This window comes from Oryctolagus cuniculus, chromosome 7 (genome assembly GCF_051225735.1).
Source record: "Oryctolagus cuniculus isolate XC-2025 breed Fujian yellow rabbit chromosome 7, ASM5122573v1, whole genome shotgun sequence".
NCBI lineage: Eukaryota > Metazoa > Chordata > Mammalia > Lagomorpha > Leporidae > Oryctolagus > Oryctolagus cuniculus.
Genome location: NC_142873.1, coordinates 86,088,111 through 86,105,020, shown reverse-complemented (window position 1 = coordinate 86,105,020; position 16,910 = coordinate 86,088,111). Strand labels below are relative to the sequence as shown.

Here is a 16,910-nt window from a genome sequence, read left to right as displayed (position 1 = left end):
ATGGCAATTTATGACAAACCCATGGCCAGTGTCCTATTGAATGGGGAAAAGATGGAAGCATTCCACTAAGATCTGTAACCAGACAAGGATGCCCACTTTTACCACTACTATTCAATATAGTCCTGGAAGTTTTAGCCAGACCCAATAGGCAAGAAAAAGAAATCAAAGGGATACAAATTAGAAAGGAGGAAGTCAAACTATCCCTATTTGCAGATGACATGATTTTATATATAGGGGATCTAAAGGACTCCACGAAGAGACTATTGGAACTCATAGAAGAGTTTGGTAAAGTGGAAGGATATAAAATCAACACACAAAAATCAAATCTTTGTATACACAGACAATTCCATAGCTGAGATAGAACTTCTAAGATCAATTCCATTCATCATAGCTACAAAGAAAACGAAACAAAACAAAACAAGGATGTCAAAAATCTCTGATGGGAATTACAAAATATTAAATAAATAAATAGAAGATACATGAAAATGGAAAAATCTTCCTTGTTCATAGATTGGAAGAATCAATAACATCAAAATGTCCATACTACTGAAAGCAATTTACAGATTCAATGCAATACCAATCAAAATATCAAGGACATTATTCTTAGATATAGAAAAAACGATGCTGAAATTCATATGAAACACAGGAGACTCTGAATAGCTAAAGCAATCTTACATACAAAAACAATGATGGAGGCATCACAATACCCAATTTCAAGACATACTACAGGGAAGTTATAATCAAAACAGCCTGGTACTCATACAAAAACATATAGCTAGACCAACAGAACAGAACAGAAATGACAGAAATCAATCTGTGCATCTACAACCAACTTATCTTTGACAAAGGAACTAAAATCAATCCCTGGAGCAAGGACAGTTTCTTCAACAAATGGTGCTGGGAAAACTCGATCTCCACATGCAGAAGTATGAAGCAAGATCCCTACCATACACCTTATACAAAAATCCACTCAAAATGGATTAAAGACCTAAATCTATGACCCAATACCATCAAATTATTAGAGAACATTGGGGAAACCCTGGCATAGGCAAAGAGTTCTTAGAAAAGACCCTGGAGGTACAGGCAAACAAAGCCAAAATTGACAAATGGGATTACATCAAATCGAGAAGTTTCTGTATTGCAAAAGAAACACTCAGCAAAGTGAAGAAGCAACTGACAGAATGAGAGAAATTATTTGCAAACTATGTAACTTATGAAGGATTAATAACCAGAGTATATAAAGAGATCAATAAACTCCACAACAACAAAGCAAACAACCCAGTCAAGAAATGGGCAAAGGATTTAAACAGGCATTTTTCAAAAGAGGAAACCCTAATGGCCAACAGACACATGAAAAGATGCTCAACATCAATGGCCATCAGGGACATGCAAATCAAAACCACAATGAGGTTTTACCTCAGCCCAGTTGAATGGCTTTCATACAGAAATCAACAAACAACAGATGCTGGTGAGCATGTGTGGAAAAAGGTACCATAATCCACTGTTGGTGTCAATGCAAACTGGTACAGCCACTATGGAAGACAGTATGGAGATACCTCAGAAATTTGAATATAGCCCTACCACATGATCCAGCCATCTCTCTCCTGGGAATTTACCCAGGGAAATGAAAGAGTTATCTGTACCCCTACATTTATTGCAGCTCAATTCACAATAGCTAGGATATGCATTCAACTCAAATGCTTGTCAAATGAAGACTGAATAAAGAAATTATGGTTTGTATACTATGGAATACTACATAGCGGTTAAAAAAAAAAACGAAATCCAGTTGTTTGCAACAAAATGGATGAAACTGGAAAACAAAATAATTACTGAAATAAGCCAGTCCCCAAAGGACAAATACCATGTGTTCTCCCTGACTTGTGATAACCAATAGAGCACCTAAAAGGTAATCTATAGAAGTGACATCGACACATTGAAAAGCAATAACTTTGAATAGCCCTTGTCTCGACTGCTGAGGAACAGTTTTCCTTTTTCCATATTATTATTTGAACTCTTTACTTATCATAGTTAATCATATGTGTGTATAAAGTTAAATGAAAATAAATCTTAGTAAAAAAATAAGAATGGGAATAGGAGGAGGAGGAGGGGTAGGAGAATATGTGGGTGGGTGGGTATGTTGGGAAGAATCACCATGATCCTAAACTTGTAATTATGAAATGTATTAAGTTTGTATGCCTTAAATAAAAGGTTTCTGGGAAAAAAAAAGATGAAGGATGTCTAAAGGCAGTCACTGTCCTCAAAAATAGTTTATCATCAATATACTTCATGGGATAAGACACAAGGTATGGTTGGAGGAATTTTGAAAATTATGAAACGTATTTTGAGGGTCAACGATAAAGAAAATACATCCAGTTTGGAGGAAGGGATTGGATTCTGCCACAGACATAGCAGAGACAACATATGGGAAGTTATTATATCAGGAAGACTGGCAAAGTGGATGGAAGACATTAAGGACATCAATTATGTAGGGAGGGGTGTCAAGGGAGAAGTGAAAAGTCAAAGTTGTTTGGCTCCTAACAGAATGACCATACTAGTAACAGAAGGTAAGTATCAAGATTTGCTGTTTTTAAGATGCCAGGTATAGAGCCAGTATATTTAATACAATACATACATACACACACAGACATCCCATTTAATAGAAGACACTTCCCATCCCCCTCAACAGCCCATTAAATATGACACACACATAGATACATCACACTGCCAACTCATTTAATATGACACACACACACACAGTTTATTTCATACAAGACATCTCCCCAACACACACACATACACAGCCCATCTCTCTCTCTCTTTCTCTCTCTCTCTCTCTCACACACACACACCCTGGAAGAAATGAGTGTGGTTCAGTGAGATATAGACATGCTGAGCTTAAGATTTAATAAGATGTATCCATGAAGAAAGCTGTAAACTAGGATTTGAAACTTGGGAGAAAGGTTGAAAATATATCCAATTTTGGGAGTCATTTGTACAGACAACAACAGGTGATGACATCTTAAGCTCCTGAAACCTCACATTCTTGCAATATCTAATTTATGTCAAAATAAATGTAAACTAACATGATTGGGAATTTGTTCCTTTGTGGTTAGTGGTGAGTAGCCTGCTGGGACTATAGCTAATTGTGAACTTAAGCATGCTTCCCAGAAGTATAAGAAATTATTTGGCTAGAAATAGCTGCATTAAAAAATAATAATGTATAATACAATCAACTGCCAGCCATGTGGAACTTTTTATTTTAAATAGATTGGCTCAGTTTACTAAGGAAATAATCTCCAGAATTAAAAACAAATGAAATCTCACATTTACTGAGTCATTTCAATAAGATGTTACCTGTAAATATTTTTCCAATTGTAATACAAAATATTTGAATAATATCTATTTATTGAGTTATTTGTTGTGTGCCAGGAACTATGTTAAATCACTGACATATATTAACTCAAATAGATCTTCAACAACAGTTCAATATCATGCCTGTCTCAATCCCTACTTTCAAATGGGAAAACAGAGGCTTAGTAACTTTCCAAAGTATGCATCAAATTAAGACATTATGTTGACTTTATAGAAAATCCTCAGTGTAGATTTTTTAGATGTTGGCAAAAACATTCCATAATTTGGATTAGGCTTAAGGAGCAATGCTGTAAAAAAATTCTTATTTAATATACAATATTTGCAATGTGAGCAATTTGGTCTACAAAATCTGAACAGGAGGCTCTTAAGAAAAATAAGAGGGTCTACTTCGCCATATATTCTGGAAGGATAATGTTACTTTTTCTTATAGTATTATAATCCCACTCTAAAGAATCCTAATAATAAAGCATTAGTATAAAAAGGTCATTCTTCTGAAAATAATGTTGGGTGTACTTGAAATTCAGCCTGCCCTAAATCTGTGTAGGACTTGGGCCCCTTTGCTTCCCATTCATTGTTCCCAACAGCCAACTAGTTATTAAACCTTACTAATTTTTCTGCTTGATTTTTATAGCTGCATACTCAACATCTTGAGATCTTAACTTGATAACAGCAGAGGGTCCAGAACGAATTCTTCAACTTCATTTAAAGAAAAAAGTTCTACAGGGAAGTTTCTGGCTTTGCACCAGTCCAGCTGCAACTGTTGCAGCCATCTGGGGAGTGAATCAGCAGATGGAAAATCTCTTTCTCTCTCCCTCCCTCTCTCTATGTAACTCTTTCAAATAAATAAGTAAATCTTTCAAAAAAAAGTTTTGAAGTATTGTTCTGAACACATATATACACTCCAACATCCTCAAATCACTTACTTTTTTTCCCAAACAACTAAATGTTCTTATGCATCTTGGCATCTTGTATCTTTCTTTGGACATGGACTATCCACCTTTAGTAAGAATCAAACATCATGACCACTACAATGCCTTTTCTGATGATGCAAGAGCAGCTGCTACCCTCCTTGCAGCCTAATAAACACTTAGGTATATATGTATGTGTCTGCCTTCTCCACTACAAAAGAATTATACCTTACTCATTTTTGCATAAGTCCTAATTTTTATTTATATGAATAGAAGATTTTATATGTTTAAACAACTTTTTAAAAAAGATTTATTCATTTATATTTATTTGAAAGTTAGAGTGACACACAAAGAGAGGGACTGACAGAGAGAGGAAGGGAGAAAGACGGAGAGGGAGGAGGTAATTCATCTATCTGCTGGTTCACTCCCTAAATGTCTGCAACAGCCATGGCTGGACCAGACTGAAGCCTGAAGCCAAAATCTCCATCTGAGTCTCCCATGTGAGTGGCAGGGGCCTAAATAGTTGAGCCATCTTCTGCTCCTTTCCCAGGCTCATTAGTAGGGAGCTGGATCAGAAGTGGGGCAGCCAATATTCAATGGCACTTTGACAAAAGGTGCTGGCATCCCAAGTGGCAGCTTAACCCGCTGTGCCATCAACATTGGCCTCAATCAATGGTTTTTATTTATTTTTGAAAGAATCATCCTGTACCTTCTTAAAATGCCCAAATCAGGATGTTATGCAAATATCAAAGCAGCAAAGCAAACATAAAGAGAAAATATACCTGAACTTTGTGAAAATAATTCCATTAATAAATAAAAACTAGACTTCAAACTAAATAAGACTTGGAAACTTACAACTGAAGAAAGCTTGCAGTTTTATAAATGAACAGCAATGCAAGAGCTGCTGCCCCTTGTAGTGCCCAGCTTTTCCAGTTCAAGAACACCAGTTTACTTTCTGAGAATAGAAAGTTGGTAACAATGTGGTGAAAAGGGCAACACCAAGAATTTTATTACCTGAATGATCTCCTCCACTGGGAGCATCAGCTCCACAGAGGCAGGAACACTCTTCCTTACTACTACAATCCAAATGTCTAGAAAGTACCTGGACCTTAGGGGGAACTCACTATGAATGAGTAAATAATATTTAAGTAGCTATATTAGTTTTCATCAGAAGAGAAAATCTCGTATGTATTCTGGAAAGAAAACTCTTAAAAGATTTGCAACAAATTGCCTGAGCTTTCCAGGATCACAATTTAAAAACAAAAGTCACACACAGTAAAGCTAAAATCTAGGAAATGCTTATTAAGCTTGCTCTAAATGATCAGGTATACCATAAGACAACTGCCATAAGCCCTCCAAGAATGGAAAAGCAAACCAGTGGAAATTGGCAATATCAAGTATTTGCTAAAAAATTTGCTCTGATGTTACAGGAATGCTGTAAATCATACGATACATTTAGTCAAGCAGCCACAAGGGAACTACACATTTCTGCCCGTTAAGCACTTTTCAGGAAATAATACGAATCTTCCTATTCAGTACTTATCTTCAATTAGAGCCTATGGTTTTATAACCTGTAATAATCTTCCTTAAGATGGTCTCTGAATACACTGTCCTTTAATGATGTAACTGTAATTATGCACACAATCAAATGTAAATCCTCATCTCATCATATTCCAGTCCAGCTCTCTGTTGTGGCCCAGGAAGGCAGTGGAGGATGGTCCAAGTGCTTGGGTCCCTGTACCCGCAAGGGAGACCAGGAGGAAGCACCTGGCTCCTGGCTTCGGATCGGCGCAGTGCGTCGGCCTTGGCAGCCATTTAGGGGGTGAACCAACAGAAGGAAGACCTTTCTCTCTGACTCTCTCACTGTCTAACTCTGCCTGTCAAATAAAAAAAAAAAAGAAAAAGAAATTAGTATAACTACGTTTTGAGGCTGATGTAACAATATCAGAAAATACAAGGATGTATCATACCCTAATTTTGCTTGATCTTCAAGATAAAAGCTACCTCAATTAGGATATCTGACACTACTGTCTTCAAGTGGTAGTACCACTACTCAGTTAAATAGCGTGGCAATTTTACTTTTTATTATTTATTTGAGAGTGAGAGAGAGTAAGCAAGCATACATGTCTTTCCATTTGCTGATTCATTCCCTAAATGCCCACAATGCCAGGGTTTAAGGAGCCGGGATGGCAATCCATCTCCCATGTAGGTGGCAGGAACCCAATTACTTAAGTTATCACCACTGCCTCTCGGGATCTGCATTAGCAGGAAGCTGGAGTCAGGAGCTGGGGCTGGATATTAAAGCCAGGTACTCTGATATGTTATGTGGGCATTTTTTTTTAAAAGATTTTATATTGAGAGGTAGAGTTACAAAAAAAGTGAGACACTGTTTCACTCCCTAAACAGCTGCAAAGGTCAGGCAGGGGCAGGCCAAAACCAGGAGCCTGGAGCCTCTTCCAGGTCTCCAAAGTAGGTGCAGAGAGGCCCAAGCACTTCTGTCATTCTCTGCTGCCCTCCAAGGCACACTAGCAGAGAGCTGGATCAGAAGTGGAGCAGCTAGGACTTGAATTGGAGGTGGCAGTTTTTATCCGCTATGCTACAATGCCAGCCCCAAAACTTAGGTTTTTCTACAACACTCTCAAGAATTGTCTTCTGACGGCATTACCTGCACTGACTGAAAGACCTCCCACCAGGTTCCACCCACTTCCAATAGTGCCAATTGGGAGAGGGAGGCAATCTTTTTAACATGTGGACCTCTTGGGGGGATATCCAAACTAATATCCAAAACAAGAGCACTCAGTCTTGGTAAAGAAGTTTAATAATTTGCAATCAGAACAGGTAAATAAGGTATCCCTGGTAAAGCTGATGCCCAAACCAATGAAAAGAAATATTCTTTTTTAATTTGATAGAAACAGTTTGGTACTTTATATATATACCTATTCATTTAAAAAGTAAAATAAACAATTCTATTCATGTAGCTGATGAATACTAGTTACAACTATTCAAGGTCAGATACGCACTTAAAAGGAAATGATGAGGCATTCAGTTCTTCCTACTGCCCTTAAGAATAAGAATTTCCTGAACAAAGATGGATAGCACTTTTATGCCTTCCTTCCACATTTCTTTTGGAGTCACTTATGTGTTATTCCTACACTGGCAATCTATGACTAACAGCTGGCGAATGTTCATGGTGATGCAGAAGTATTCGAAATGGTTGGCTAGACTGTCACTGTTAACTCACAAGTTATCAGAAAACTAGGAGAATATACTTGTATATTCGTTGTCTGACTTAGAGAAGATGAGATGAAACAACCAACCAACCCGTGATTTCACCTTTCATAAAGAGCCTCAAAGGTAAAAGTTTTCTTAGTAGGCTAAGGAGACAGAAGCCATACTATACTCATCAAGTACGTAACACAGTATAAAACATGAGTAACACTTAAGTGAACTAATTAGATAAACAATGGTACATGCCAAGAAAGGAACAACATTTGGAAGAGAAAACAGACAGCAAAAGAAGGGAAAATTACTGCAGCAGGCTTTTAGCTTAGGAGCTGGGTTCCTAACTCCAGGTTCCACACAAGAGCACCTGGGTTTGCTTTCAGGCTCTGGCTCCCGACTTCAACTTTCTGCCACTGCAGACCCTGGAAGGCAGCAGTGATTCCTGTCATCTTTGTGGGAAACCCAGAATTTTCTTTCTTCCATAAGGGACCCCAAATCTTTCAGGGGAAAGCTGATAGGAAACTTATCAGCTTTTGATAAGAAAAAACAGCTGATGATAGGAAACTAACTTTTTTCATCAATGAACCATGATTAACAAATATAAAGTTGGGAGTATTTGCAATATTCCCAAGTAAGAAAAGTGGTTAATATTTAGTGTGTAAGATTCCTTCTGGGGCAGTGCTGTGGCGTAGTGGGTAAAGTTGCCTCCTGCAGTGCCAGCATACCATATGGGTGCTGGTTTGAGTCCCAGTTGCTCCACTTCCAATCCAGCTCTCTGCTAATGCACCTGGGAAAGCAGAGGAAAATGGCCCAAGTCCTTGGGCTCCTGCAGCTATGTGAGAGACCCAAATGAAACTCCCTAGTTGTGGCGGTCATTTGGGGAGTGAACCAGCTGATAGAAGATCTCTCTCTTTGCCTCTCCTTCTCTGTAACTCTTTCAAATAAATAAATAAAGCTTTTAAAAAAATATTTCTTTTCAGTTGTAAGTCTTATGATCTTCTGTGTAGATCTTCTTTAAGAATTCATTTGCCAGCAGTATCAACAGAAATAACAGAAATAGTAGTAGTAATAATTTTCATTACTATCATAAAAACAGGCACTTACTATATGCTAATTATTTTAATCTCTCATGTCAATCTTACAGTTATTGTTATCATTCCAATTTTAGAGATGACTAAACCAAGCAAGTAAGGCAATGCTATTTGCTGAGGTTAATAATAATCAGGAGCAGGCAGAGCTGGAATTCAAATTCAGCTTTGATTTCACAAGTAGGACTTTTTTTGAAAAGATTTATTTATTTATTATAAAGGCAAAGTTACAGAAAGGCAGAGAAGTCTTCCATCTGCTGGTTCACTCCCCAAATGGCTGCAACAGCTGGAGCTAGGCCAATTCAAAACCAAGAGCTTCTTCCGGGTTTCCCATGCGGGTGCAGGGGCCCAAGGACTTGGGCCATCTTCCACTGCTTTCCCAGGCCAAAGCAGAGAGCTATATCGGAAGTGGAGCAATTGGGACTCAAACTGGTGCCCATATGGGATGCCAGCAATGCAGGTGGTCGCTTTACCTGCTAGGCTGTAGCACCGGCCCCCACAGCTTGGACTCTTAAACCTCTAAAGCCAGGGGTGGGGAACCTTTTTTCTGCCAAGGGCCATTTGGATATTTATCATATCATGAACAGGACATACAAAATTATCAACTTAAAATTTAGCCTGCTATAGATTTACTGAGTTCCACCTACATTTGTCTTGGTGAGGCCAAAATGATTTCACAGGCCTTAAATGGCCTACAGCCTAGAAGTTCTCCATCCCTGCTCTAAGCTATACTAGCAAATCAAATCATGGAAGAAACAGATTAGATCTAGCTTGAATTGAATTAAGTAGCTTTGTTACCCAAACAACAAGAAAAAAGCTTCACAAGGCCTTTAAAGATCAATGTTTTGCAGTTCAGTATGCTGACACATAAAGTGGCATTTAAGTACTCAGAAACTCTGTGAGATCATTTAGAGTAGTCTAAACATTCTTCCATTAATGAAAGAGCAAAGCCCCCAAAGATATTAAGAACTTTCTCAACTCATATGATTTGCTAGAATCTGGCTCTCTTTGCCTTTCTATGCTGAGTTCTTTCTCTCCACCACAAGATATACAAGTCAGCTAATCACATACATTTTTGTATTTCCAAAAGTATAAACTTGAAAATTGGAACTCTGCTATAAGAATATTTCTTGAAGTAAGCTGAGCTGAGTTACAGAAATCTTCCAGCTGCACATGGTGGTATTTTAAAATATTCTAACCAGTGTGATTTTTCAACCAAAATTATTTTATAATATGGTAAGTATGCTTATTTTAGAATTCTAATTTGAAAAATTATTTTGCAAGTTCACGCTTTACTGACAGATAAGCAGCATAACTAGCTACTTAAACTAACCAAATCACTTGATTATATTAAATAATGAAAATATTTAAAGGAATGGGGAGAAGAGTAATTATACCTTGCTAAATTTTGCTGCATATTTTCAACCTTCATTAAAATCTGGACCCCAGTCTGAGAGTGAACGTAGGTTTTCAACCTGAAATAAAAACATCATATTGAAGAAAGTGAAATTGATTTTTAGTATATTTCAGGATTGTCTTATGAAAAGTAAGCATTTCTGAACACCTAATAATCCTTCAAATGCATCTGCCAGCACAGAAAATGAGATGTTTTCTAAAGAAGGATCTTAAATAGAATAACATTTTTCTCTCTCTGTTCAATTAATCAAATTAGAATTTATCCATTTCAGACAATTAAATTAAAAATGTATCCAATTAAGTAACAGATACTTTGTCTTACTGGCAAGCATACATTTAACCACAACAACTAGGTTATTGGTGGTAAGAAGGAAGGAAAGCAAACTATCACAGCTGTCCCAAAGACACTGTTTGATATATGACATGCGTTTGCTTCAATCTGGGCACCACCTTTTATCAAATGAAAAAGAATGAGATTTAATTTGAATTGGATCAGACCTTTTAGAATCTACCCAGTCTAAATTTTGAACACCAGGTTACTCTGGAACCAAACCAAGCGTTCACATCCCAAGCAATTACCATCTGGTGAAAATAAAATCACCTGGGTTCCTGCCCAGGAGCACTAATAACTCAGATTCCAATAACTGTTTCCTTTTTTGAGTACTACTGTATGTTAGGCTTTGTACTAGGAATTTTACATACGCTATTTCTTATCAGCATTATAACAACCTTAACTAGTTCTTATTTTACCGATGAAAAAACTTAGGGCCTGGAAGTTAAGTAACGTGTTCCTGATCACACAGCTAATAAGGGACAGAGTCAGCTATTCTAACCCAGATATCCATGACTGAATCTTTCCACTATGCTATCTTAACCAATTTTATCTATGCTGTATTTTTGGACAGGAGGCAGGGTGTACCTTACTTAGTTCTATGAAGACTTGGCTGAAACAGGATTTTCTGTCTTTAACAGTTAGTTGGAAAGTCTTAATTTCCAGAGTTTTTGGTTCAACTTGAAAGGCAGTTTAGTTTAAGGGTTAAGAGTGCATACTTTGGGCCGGCGCCGTGGCTCACTAGGCTAATCCTCCGCCTTGCGGCACTGGCACACCGGGTTCTAGTCCTGATTGAGGCGCTGGATTCTATCCCGGTTGCCCCCCCTTCCAGGCCAGCTCTCTGATGTGGCCAGGGAGTGCAGTGGAGGATGGCCCAAGTGCTTGGGCCCTGCACCCCATGGGAGACCAGGAGAAGTACCTGGCTCCTGCCTTCGGATCAGCGCGGTGCCCCGGCCATTGGAGGGTGAACCAACGGCAAAAGGAAGACCTTTCTCTCTGTCTCTCTCTCTCACTGTCCACTCTGCCTGTTAAAAAAAAAAAAAAAGAGTGCATACTTTGACTCCAGACTGCCTGCATTTAAATCCCTGGTTCCCCACTTATTAGGTATTCAATTAGTTAACCACTTTAAGGCTTAGTTTCCTCATCTGTAAATGAGAAGAATATTAGGAATCTACCTGAGTTATTGTGAGAATTTAATTAATAAATTTAATAGTATCATTCTTGAAGAGCATTTGAAACACTGAACAGTGAGTGTTAGCTACTATTATACTAACCTTCAATAAACACCAAGGAAATGTGACAGAAAGTAAACTGCAGTGACATATGACATTTTAATAAAGTCATGGCTTTACACAATACACACTTAATACTCAACTTTTTAAATATCTTCAGAAAGTTGTATGAGTTTGAAACATACCTTTGACGAATTATGGGATCAGATTTTTCAGGATCAATGTAAGGTTTGAGGATTTCATTAATAGTTTTATCATCTGGTACTCTTAACAAAAGAAAAAACTGTATTATTGTTTATAATTTTCTACTAAAGGTGTTAGAATTACTAAATGTTGTGGATTTTTTTTGCTTTGATTAAATAATTTAAGAGTGACCCTTTATTTCACTACTGGCAGAATATAACAGCCTTTTAAGCAAAAATTACTTAATAATACACAAAAAGATTTCTTGGCATACTTAAGAAAGGATTTTCAATTAAACATTTTTGAGAAGCTTCTTAAAAATCAGTTATAAAAATATGAAGCCTCTAAGAACACACATCTGTGCTCAAATATGATGTCTGTATGAAATATACTTGAAACCTGCAGAAATAAAAATCTGAAAAAATCTTTCAGATACTAATTTCAGTACATGTTCAAGTTTTTCATTTTCTATAAAACCATGTTAAAAACTGATACTGATTTTAAGGTGTCCAACTTTCCTGTATATTTGTACACTACTTTCACTTTAAAACTGTATAAACAAAATTAAGACACTAAGTTGCCTCAACCATTTATATATGTTTATAAACACTGTTGGCCACACATTTCCATCTGTAAAATGAGTCCTTTTTATCTTTAGTCTGGTATACAACTTCACACAAGACAGTTCTTCAACAAAATTTGTGTGACAATTACACTGAAGAAAATTTATATACAATGTGGATATATGCTAGATAAACTTAAACATCAACTTTAATTCCAAGGAATTCAATAGTATGCAACCATTAAAATTTTTAAATGGCACTTGAAAATATTCATAACATGAAAAAAGTAGACAACCTCATGCAAATTCATTCAAATATCGGTATACATATATGTGTTTAAAAAGTAACTTTTGCATAGCAAACATCTGGGTCATTTGTTACTCACTATACATCTCATCAGTCTCAGAAACAGAAACCTCTCAGTCCCTTTGATTCTCCTTGCATCCTTCTTCCTAACACCAACTCTCCCCCTGCTTAAGTAACCACCAGCATGATTTCTATGTTCATTGTTTCCCTTAGCATTCCACCACCTTTACAGGTATTCCTGAAAAAGTATACTATTTCATTTTCTGGAGTGTTTTACTTTCTTATTGATGAGCAGAAACATATTCTGTACATTTCTTCCTCAACTTGCTTGTTTCAACATTTGCACAGCAGTAGTTCATTCATTTCATAGTGATGGTTAATATTTCATTGGGTGAATATTCCACAACTTAATTTTTGTCCTAATGACATACATATAGTTAACAACTTGTCTGAAATACAGGACTTAAAATAAAAATAATTCAGTTCTTAATACACAATGATATACTATACCTTTTTTCTACGTACTCAGCTTGACTTTGAGGAAAGCAGAGCTTCACATGCCAACAAAACTGTTGTTTTCTAAGAGAAAATAATCATGTGAGGATCAAGGAAAATAATGACAGTATGAATGCAAATCAACTTTCTGAATTTTCATTTAAAAATCATTCTGAGAACTGAAATCTCTTTCCTAGTAACAGCTATTTTCTAAGACTTTAGAAGCTATGTTTTTGAAAGGCTATACTTGTGTTATTAAGAAAGAAAAAAAATAAAGTGAAGCAGTTCTAAATTCTAAGAACATCACATTCCTGAATTTGAAGGCAATTTCTCATAGTTCAGAGGCTTCTGAGATCAGTGTGCTACTACTTTAAGTTTACAAATAAATTTCCTCATGACTAAACACAATGAGCTGATGTCTTTGCCTGACTAGTCTGGAAATTAGGTGAATGAAGTATTGTCCGGTTGAGTCCAGCTGGCTGCAAATATACTTCTGAGGCATGAGTACGTGCATTCAGTAGCAAAACAGTAGACAACAAGCTGGTTGCTAGGCAGAATGACTCTGACCTAGAGTCTCCCTGCTTTCAGATCTAAACTTTGGTGTGATACACGATTAACAGTAATAATCCACTAAATGCTTGACTTTAGAAAAATGACAAAATGCCCCCCCCCCTTTTTTTTTTTGACAGGCAGAGTGGACAGTGAGAGTGAGAGAGAGACAGAGAGACAGAGAGAAAGGTCTTCCTTTGCCGTTGGTTCACCCTCCAATGGCCGCTGTGGCCCGCACACCGCGCTGATCTGAAGCCAAGAGCCAGATGCTTCTCCCGGTCTCCCATGGGGTGCAGGGCCCAAGGACTTGGGTCATCCTCCACTGCACTCCTGGGCCACAGCAGAGAGCTGGACTGGTAGAGGGGCAACCGGGACAGAATCCGGCGCCCCGACTGGGACTAGAACCCTGGGTGCCGCGCCGCAGGTGGAGGATTAGCCTATTGAGCCGCAGTGCCAGCCAATATGCCCTATTTAATATGCCTAAATTTAATGTACTGGACAGCATTTTTTTTTTTAAATCCAATGTTCAAAATAGGACAGAAATGTAAATGTCTTCACCTCATGATACTTTTATATAATAGTTTCCTTACTTGGAAGACATTTCTGGAGCCAGCGTTGTGGCACAGTGGCCTAAACTGCCACTTGTGGGGCTAGCATCCCTTATGAACAATTATTCAAGTCCTGGCTGCTCCACTTCCAATCTAATTCCCTGTTAATGTGCGCAGGAAGGCAGTGGATGATGACAGAAGTGTCTGGGTCCCTGCCACCCACATGGGAGACCTAGATAGAAATCCAGGCTCCTGACTTCAGCCTAGCTCAGCCCAGCGGACCAGTGGATGGAAGATCTCTCGTTTTGCCTCTCTTGGTAACTCTTTCAAATGAAATAAAATAAAAATAAATCTTTATAGAAAAAAATCTTGTTAAAATTTCTAAGGCAGTGCCTGACAGCATCTCCACTAAGCAATGACCAGTATGTCCTTGAAATATACCTCTTAGCAGCAAAATCTAATATAATGAACAATGTGAAGTTATAACCATAAACCTGAAGATGTAAACCAAAAGTCATCAGTTCCTCTGAAATGGCACTGCTCATATTATAACATGTTTAAATTCATTAACAAAGATACACTTAGAAATGAAATGCTTGTACCTATCAGATTTTCAGAACAGTTTTAAAATTAGTGATATTAGTGAACTGTGACCAAGTGGACATTCCACTGCAGACGAGAGTATAAACTGGTGTAAGCCTCTAGCAGTTCAATTTCATACAAGCTGTATATAACAGGTTGAAATTTAAAAAGTATATATTTTTGCCTGAACAGTTTCATTCTCAGGAATTTATTAGTCTAAGGAAATAATTGGGTAAGTAGTAAGATATGTACAAAATGTTTACTGCATTACTTTTTAAAAATATTTATTTCATTTATTTGAAAGATAAGAGTTACAGAGAGAGGTAGATACAGAGAGAGGTCTTCCATCTGCTGCTTCACTCCCCAGATGGCTGCAATGGCCAGAGCTGTGCTGATCTGAAGCTAGGAGCCAGAAGCTTCTTCCGGGTCTTTCACATGGGTGCAGGGGCCCAAGCACTTGGGCCATCTTCTACAGCTTTCCCAGGCCATAGCAGAAAGCTGGATTGGAAGAGGAGCAGCCAGGACTAGAACCAGCGTTCTTATGGGATGCTGGCGCTTCAAGCGAGGGTGTTAACCTGCTGTGCCACAGTGCCAGCCCCATGCATCACTTTTTATAACAGAAAAAACTAGAAAGAACTTAAATATACATAATCAGATTTATTATAAAACATGGTATATTTACATAATGAAATGTTAAACAGTCATAAAAGATGATGCAGAACTATATGCATTAATATTGAAAAATGGATGTTGGTTGATAGCATTTATATTTAAAATACAGATTTACACAGGTGTCTATAAATATGAAGGACATGCCCTAAATTTTAACTATAGCTATTTCTTGATATTATGAAAGGATTTAATTCTTTCTTAAGAATACATCTGAATTAAGTAATCTTTCAAAAAATTTTTATTTTTTAAAGTTAGCATGTTGTCATGGGGAAGTGCTGGATGTAAAAGTGACAGAAGGAACTGCAACCCTTTAAAAAATTACAAATATTTCCTTATTAGAAATATTCATTTAAGATGTCTCCATTTTATCTTAGGAGTTACTGCCCAGGCAGAACCAGGGTTACACATCTAATCATTTTGATAGCCTCAAAGCTGTCATCCTAAGAAATACGGCACATCTTAAGAGTTACATTCTAGGTCTCTGACATGGGTGCAGGGGCCCAAGCACTTGGGCTGTCTCCAGCTATCCTTTGAGGCACAGAGAAATGAAAGTTCAAGGTGTGACAGTTTGTCCTACCCGTTTAAGATGCCAGCTGAGACACCTGTGTCCCATCTCATAGTTCCTAGGTTTGATGTGCACCTCTGATTCCTGACTCCAGCTTCCTGCCAATGCATACCCTGAGAGGCAGCAGTGATGAATCAAGTGGATGGGTTTCTGCTGCCCATGTAGGGAAGCTGAATTTGGTTCCTAGCTTCTGGCTGTGGCTGAGCCTGGCCCAGCTCTGGCTGTTGAGGACATCTGGGGAGTAAACCAGTAAATGGGAGCATTCTCTTTCTCATTAAAATCAAAACAAATGAGAAGCGGAAATTCAATAATAATGTTTTTGCCTCCTTATTTTAGAAACACTGGTAAGTAGTATAGGTAGACATTTTGATAATCTTGTGACCATTCCCAACTTTTCACTGTCATCCTTCCTAATCCATAAATGCACATTGATAAACAGATATAATCCCTACCCTCTAGGACGTGTGCCTGTTAGTTTAACAAGGTCAATATATATCTTCCTGGACACAATCAAGGTCTAATTATAGTCTAATCATGGTGAATTTCAGCTTTCTTCCTCAATAATGTTGACAGAAGCACTCCTTCTAGGTATTTACTGTAACCTAAACTGTCACCAGCAACATCCTTTGATGGTGGAGGTTTAAGGGGAGGATTAAGCTGACATTAGAAATAAAGCAAATCCTTGATTATATAATCAAGTCATTGTATCTAATAACCTATCCATTGAGTCCATCCTACCTCTGAACATTCAGTTATGAGAGCCAAAGTGCATTATTAAAACAGCTCAAATAATATAAACTGAGTATTCTATTTCACACAACAGGAAGCATCCTAACTTATATAAAGGAGTAAAGCTTTGTTCTTTTTAGGTTTTATCT

General features: G+C 37.5%; 1 protein-coding gene across 6 annotated transcripts in view; it reads right to left on the bottom strand.

Moving 5' to 3' along the window:
- Nucleotides 1-16,910, bottom strand: part of ZNHIT6 (zinc finger HIT-type containing 6) — a 67,296-nt gene that overhangs the window by 25,536 nt on the left and 24,850 nt on the right. For 2 of the 6 annotated variants that reach the window (XR_016237213.1, XM_002715882.6), the window contains 3 exons: nt 13,132-13,200; nt 11,755-11,835; nt 9,988-10,065 (listed from right to left, as the gene is read on the bottom strand). Coding sequence is in view for 4 of the 6 variants with exons in the window: in XM_002715882.6 (XP_002715928.2) it covers nt 9,988-10,065; nt 11,755-11,835; nt 13,132-13,200 (228 nt within the window). In the remaining 2 variants the exon portion in view is untranslated. Of the gene's footprint in view, nt 1-3,234; nt 7,925-9,987; nt 10,066-11,754; nt 11,836-13,131; nt 13,201-15,115; nt 15,294-16,910 lie in introns of those variants that run through there. The other 4 variants (XM_051856297.3, XM_051856298.3, XR_016237214.1 and 1 more) reach the window with 4 other exon arrangements.